The sequence below is a fragment of the Pteropus alecto genome, unplaced genomic scaffold (genome assembly GCF_000325575.1).
Source record: "Pteropus alecto unplaced genomic scaffold, ASM32557v1 scaffold25, whole genome shotgun sequence".
Taxonomy (NCBI): Eukaryota; Metazoa; Chordata; class Mammalia; order Chiroptera; family Pteropodidae; genus Pteropus; species Pteropus alecto.
In genome coordinates this window covers 14,526,670-14,533,705 of record NW_006441955.1, presented here as the reverse complement: position 1 = coordinate 14,533,705, position 7,036 = coordinate 14,526,670, and the positions used below count along the sequence as shown (strand labels likewise).

The 7,036-nt window shown below is 38.4% G+C and overlaps 1 protein-coding gene across 1 annotated transcript in view; it reads right to left on the bottom strand.

The window, feature by feature from the left end:
• Positions 1 to 7,036, bottom strand: part of CACHD1 (cache domain containing 1) — a 198,661-nt gene that overhangs the window by 21,176 nt on the left and 170,449 nt on the right. The window contains exons 14-16 of the mRNA XM_006919278.3: positions 5,287 to 5,429; positions 4,429 to 4,610; positions 3,435 to 3,545 (exon numbers count right to left, since the gene is read on the bottom strand). Coding sequence (XP_006919340.1) covers positions 3,435 to 3,545; positions 4,429 to 4,610; positions 5,287 to 5,429 — 436 coding nt within the window. The remainder of the gene's footprint in view (positions 1 to 3,434; positions 3,546 to 4,428; positions 4,611 to 5,286; positions 5,430 to 7,036) is intronic.

Here is a 7,036-nt window from a genome sequence, read left to right as displayed (position 1 = left end):
TCACGATCATAGTAATGGTTTCCATTTACTGAATATTCACAATTTATAGGCACTCTGGTAATAAGCATTTGAATACAGCATTTCAATTATTTCTCACAGAAAACTTAAGCGAGATTATCATTTCTAAGAAACGGAAGCTTGAGAAGATTGAGTATTTGGTACAAGTCACACAGTGAATAACTAGTAGAAGCAGGAATTTAAACGCAGCGTCCTCAACTCCAAAGTATATATAGTGCTTCTAAGCGTTAGGTTACACTGCCTCCTTAGATCTGCACCACACTCGCATTCCCAAGCAAGTTTACATGATATAGTTAATGTCCTGCAAAGACATCAGGAAGGAATTATAGTTCCCATTTTATAAGTGAAAAATTAGGTTTAGAATGATTAAAAGACAAACAAGATTGATCACCTTTTATTTACGGTATAGAGTCCAGTATGCAAATCTGGCTCTTTCTACAATACTACAGGTTGCCTCAGTAAAAAATACAATTCAGGATTTGGGGGACAATTTTGTTTTTAAACTTCCCCTATTTGACTGCCATCTGCTCTAATATGATCAACGTGCCAAAGTAAAAGCATGCATATTGCCAGTGTAAGTCTAACATTCATAGTTTTACCTGCATTTCAAAAATGTATGCTGTTACCATGGCAACTTGTAAAGATTACCATAGAAAAATCAAACCAAGCCTACACTTCTAAATACAATAGACCATATTGCTTGCAGCACTTTTGTGAGATTTTCACTGTCAAAGACTCATCTGATCAGTCCCTTAATCACTGACTCTACTTCATCATCCCTACCAGCATTATCGTTCTCCAAAGAATGAACACCTAGATTCTCAGGCCACTAAGAATGTTTATGGAAAGATAACAGCACCCTTACTATGAGTAACTGATAAGTGAGCACGGAGTCAGAAAAGCCTCTCCTAGGGTGATCAGCCAGAACACTTCGGAAAACCAAGGGTAAATGAAAATGCTTCATGACAAGATGACTATTAGATAAGTTTTTTCTTCTGACCTATTAAAACGCCAGAAATTTAAAGCATGAATAGTGCGATGATAAAAATCACCGCTATTTATTTGGGATTCAACATTGTTAAGTACAGTGCTAAGCATTTTATACGCATCATCTCTAATTTGCATTGTATCGTTCAACATGGGAATTATTACTTTTGCTGAACATATGATGCTAAGAGAGGTCATGGAACTTAATAATAATAAAAGTATATAACATTTATTGAGCCCTTATGTTCCAGGCAATGTCCTAATAAGAGCTTCATATATATATATATTATTTAACATAATTCTTAAGTAATCACTTGAGATAGATCCTAATATCCTTCTTTCATAGGTAAGAAAACCAAGGCAAAAAGAAACTTGTCTCTAGTCATACAAACAGTAAATGCCAAATCTACTTTTTCAGAGTGGAATCACATCGTAGGAGGAGGTTAGGTTCTCAAGCTGGTGCACAAGACCAAACTCACTAATGATTATTTGAAAAAGATTGCCTTTGCAGAGCCCATCTATCAATATATCCATTAAAGCTACAGTTGCTTTGGTTGAGAACCAGAAGCGGTGGTTGACTTGTGTTCTAAACTGTGTTGAATGAAAAATACATGGCTTTAATAATAGAAGTATGCTCAGCTAAGGAAACTGTTCAAATGATCAAGTACATGGGGCTGTATATTGGTCAAGGAAAGAGCAGGTGCTTCTTCCTGGAATATGGTCTCACTGAATGGTTAGTGGACAGAATCCAGAGTTTAAATGGCCATTTAACTCTTGGTTAAACTCAAATAACTAAACTTGTATAGGTTAAACACCCTATAAAAACTAACCGAATAAGGAAATTGTAATTTGAAAGCCCGTATTTCCATCATGTTTCATTTGGACTGACATCATGAATGTTTATAAATAAACTAAATGAAAATTCTTTCACTCTTCCAAATTCCAACAAAAACATGTATATGTACATACAGATATGAGCATACAAATCGGCATCTCCCTGTGGCAACCTGGCCCCCGCCCCCAACCAAAAGAATATCGTATAGAAGAAAAAGCTAATAGCTCTTGATAATGAGTGGCCAGGTGGAAGAAGCCTGATACAATGCCAGAGACTTAAGTAAGACACACATGGGTTGCCATTTTCTCTTTGAGTCCCAACGATATCTTTAAGAACCCATTCTAGCCCATTTCATTGTCATTAAAGAACCAAGGTGACTGCTGTCTCCACAAAGAAACCACCTTTGTTTACTTTTCCTCAACAGATTAAAGTATGTAGAAGGGATGACAAATCTTGCTATTCAGAAAATAGTAAGCGTATGCCTGACAGATGGTCTGTTAATAAAAACACTGAAAAAAATGTGTTCTAAATGATTGTTTACTTGTTTATATGAGAAATATTATATTCTGGGAGCAGCTGACAGAGCCAAACAGATACAGTCCCCCGCAAAGGAATCAACATTTGGCTGGTGGCAGGGCCTGCTTTCCATGGAGACACAGGTCATGATTGAAATTCCACACAGTACTGCTTCCCAATTCTTACACCCAATGAACCTGCGTTAGAGGAATTCTACTGAATGTCAATCATTGATATATAATGAGCACCAGAGAAAAGCATAAAGTTAAGCAAGAAAATCTGTCTTCCATAAATTTTAAGGCATCATTACAGGTACCAATCAAAATATGATCTTTCTTGGTTGCTACGGAAAAACAGTTATTTGTATAATGAAGGGATTAAAATGTGTTCAACGTGTTTTACTTGCCTCTCCACCCAACATTTCACTGACATTTGTAGCTTAAATACTGAAACCTCAAAAGCAGGAAACATAAAGCACTCTAAATATATTTACAGTGATACCTACATTTTACAGCACTCCTGGAAAATCAATTTTCAAAATGCCTTTTTATTTTTCAAGAAGCAGTACAAGGACAAAGTAAAAATAACAAATTCCTATATAATTCTAAAGATTTAGACCCAAATACAAGAAGTAATAAATTTGATGTCTCAATACTTTTTTTCCTTCACTAAAAATGCTCCTTTCCTTTGGAGAACACTCTCTAGTAATGATAACTGTCAGGTTCCTATTGTTATTTCTTTGCTTGGTTTAAGACTGGCATTTCTACAAACTGCTCTACTAAATCGAACATTTTTCTTTTCCTTCTTCATACTCATCATGGCTGCCAAGAATAGGGCTAAGAGCTTTTCATCAACTTAACCATGATATAACCTTGTGAGGCAGTATTATCCCCATTTTACAGCTGTTGGAAGCATAGGGAACCCAAGATGACATGGCTAGATAAGATATTCGAACCCCAGCTTGCCTCATTTCAGAGGTCATGCTTTTGCCATTAATCTTTAGTGTTTCCTATTCTATTCAAATTTTCAAAATATTCTTGCTGTGTTCAAGAAATAAATAAAATTAATTAAATATTACCTGGATGAATGAATTGTATGACTGATGGTCACCACATAGCCAGCTCCTCCAACATCTAAGTATGGGCCAGTCAAAGAAATCAAACCTGGATTAGCTACGGCATGGAGATACCTAATGTAGACCAAAGAAAGTCATGTTATTTTAGGGTATGAAAAAAACTGTAAGTTTCAAAGAAAAGTGAGCTTGTAACTCTAAAAAATATTTATCACAAATTGTGCCTGTTACATTAAAATTCAAAAGGATTCCTATCTTTTATGTCTGACCGTAGTATCGACATAAGAGGTCAACAAAATCTAAAATTCTCTTTTAAAAGAGATACTAAACTCAGTATATATCTGAGCTTTTAATTAGATCTATAGTATAGACGTTTTACAGACTAAAATAATGAATGAAGTAGAAATAAATACAACTCGGCAAATAAAAATGTGCCCTGGATTGGTGAGGTTGAAGGAACAGGCAGCAAAAATAATAGCCAACTCATTAGTGATTTAGTTACCAAGCAGCACAAGACTAGAAATTCTGTTTTTACGCCCAAGTCATCCCCCATTCTACCATCGGATTAGTGCTTGTTTTTGAAAATCAGAGTAAGAAGAAAGCACAGAAGTAAAAATGTTTTTGAACTTGTACATGTTCATTTTTCATAGGTCATGCATGAGCAGTAATTTGATGCCATAACCATGTGCAGTGTGACATTAACTGTACCCACTATAGACACATTGCATACAAGGCAGGAATCAAGAAAACCACCAGGAATTGAAATGGCCAAGCATAAAGCATTTCAGTCTCAAAATTTCAATGAAGAGATAAAAACATTATATACAGAGAAAACCCACAAAGCTGTTAATACATTAAAAAAAAAAAAAACTATTCAAAAACATGTTTTCATTGCCATTGAAAGTATCTTCTTTAATGTGACGCTTTATTGTATATATACTTATCATGTCTCTTCAGGATTTGGGGGGAACCTTTGATAATGCGAGCTCCTAAAACTCACCATTGTCTCCTAGTGGGATCAAATGCTTTGTCCATGAGGGAACCAGGATAAATTCTGAGGACGCCATTGGGTGTTGCTATGTAACGGCGGACAATGTAAGTGTTCAGGCTACTCATTTCCATTTGTGTCATCCATTCATCTGTGACGTGGCTGGTAGCCATTACTTCATTTCTGACAGAGAACTTGGAAACAAAGGAAGACATAGCAGGGATCCTTTAAGACTCACATGAAAAGAGAGTGGACTGCTGGCAGGGCTTCCCAAAGCTCTCTTGCAGAGAAGCCAAGCCCAATTACTTCTTAAAAATCTTTCCACAGCAGATGGATACAGCCAAACTTGGTGAAAACAAAAGCTTACTGAAATATAGTCAGTGGATGTGTGAATGTGTGATTTACTCAACTGTTCATCCCAGTTAGGCCTTTTGAGTTTAAGAGGCAAGATCCTATTGTAAAGCATCACACACAAACACGCACACGCACACGCACGCGCACACAGCTAAATCTCTTCTCCTTAAACTTCATCATATTTATCTCAATAGACAGTAGGGGCACTTCTTTCCCCTGGGAAAAATGGAGCTGGGAAAGTTTCATTGGGCTCTAAATCATATCCCCCACCTAGAAAATCCCTAGTACATCTAAGGCCTGAAAGAGATTCTTAATCTAGCACATAGGACTTCTTAATCCAACGGAAGGGTCATCACCCACCAGCCCCCACTGGCCCACATACACTGCCTCTCTGGCTCTCCAGCTGAGAGGCACAGATCCAGAGCTGGGATTCCCATTTCAAAGATTCACTACCAGCACCCTCTCCCAGGCCTGTGGAGGGGCACACCAGAAATGGGGCCCCATGCCAGCACTCACTTTGAGCCCTGGGTTAGCAATGAGGCGGGTGTTGTCACTGAGATAGGCTGTGTAGTGTTCCACCATGCGCTTTGTCTCTGGCTGGCTGAGGTGTTCATAGGGGGAGGAAAAGCTGCCAGCAGACAGCATGACGGTTGGACTTTCTGAAAGAGAAGCAAACAAAGCAGGACTGAAGAACACAGACTTCATCTTGGGCTCAGACAAAAGCATCACTAAAGCTCTGCCAATCTGCCAGCTGTGGTGGCTTAAAGTCTCCCATATGGAAAGCAAGGAACTTGACATTGAGTTAAAAAGATAAAAAGCCACATTCTCCCCCTTCAGGGAGCTTACAGTCATGAGTGAACCAGAAGAGATACATGTACAAATATATATAAGTGCCTGAATTAGCAAAGGTTCACAATACCTTAGGCCTATACATAATATATTTATTAGGATCAAGGAGGCAGCATATGACATGGAGCCAGACTGGGTTGAAATGGGCTCCACTGTTTCCTAGCTGTGTGATGTTGGGCAAGTTACAATATAATGTTTTTATCAACTGCAAAGTGGAGGAAATAATTATGCAATAGAGTTATGGTAAGAATTATATCAGTTAATATATGTAAAGCAAACGAGTTAACAAATGTAAAGCATGTAGAACAGTGCTTGGCATGTGGCAAGTGCTGTAAGTATTAACTACTATTGTTCATATTAGTATTATTATCTAGGAAGAAGGAAAATGGAATATTAGAGCCAATTGAAAATCGAATTTAAAAATTATTCTCACAGATGGGGCGGAGGGGGAACAGCCAAACTTGGCATAAATGAAAGCTTGTGGAAATACAGTAGTTACTTATATATATTTAATTGTTGGCCCTATCTAAGAGGAAAAGCCCAGTTCTCTATTTAAGAAAAAAATCCTCCCAGTGAATAACATGATGAAACATGAATACTATATCTTTGGCTTTGGAATTTTCTACTGTTCAGCCTTATATTTTTAACAGCTTAAGAAAGCATTATCATTGTCCTATCTTATTTAAACCTGTGGGTCTTTTTCTACTCCTTTTGTAGTTCTCACTCATGATGTCTTGTTTCCTTGTGGCCTGGTTATCTCTGACTGTGCTGACATTGTACTTAAAAAATAATTTTATAGGAATAGTTTCAACCTAACAGGATGGAATATCTTCCTCCAGAGAAGACTGTTTGATTTTGCCAGGTGCTACACCCTGAGATGAAGCAGGGTAATAAAGTGGGAACAGTTCCCAATAAGGAGAGAGTTACTGGCCTGAGTGCTGCACTGTGGGACTTTGGTATTCAACTAGACCATGACTAGTTAATGCTTGAAGTTCCTTAGACCAGCAGTCCCCAATCTTTTTGGCACCAGGGACCGGTGCTCCTATGAGAATATAATGTCTGATGATCTGAGGTGGAGCTGAGGTGGTGATGCTAGCGCTGGGGAGCGGCTGCAAATACAGATGAAGCTTTGCTCACCTGCCCGCCTGCCCGCCACGTCCCCCCTCCCCGCTGCCGGGCCAGTTCTGTTCCGGTCCACAGCCCAGGGGTTGGGGACCCCTGTCTTAGACTACTCAGATAACAGGAATCTCAAGTGAAGGAATGAGAGTGAGGGAGGGAGGGAAGGAGAGAGGGAAAAAGGGAAAGGGAAAGGGGGAGGGGGAAAGGGAGAAGGGGAAGGGGAGAGGGAGAGAGGGAGAGAAACAATATAAACATAGTATAATAATATAAGAAATGTCAAAAGGCAACATATATTTCA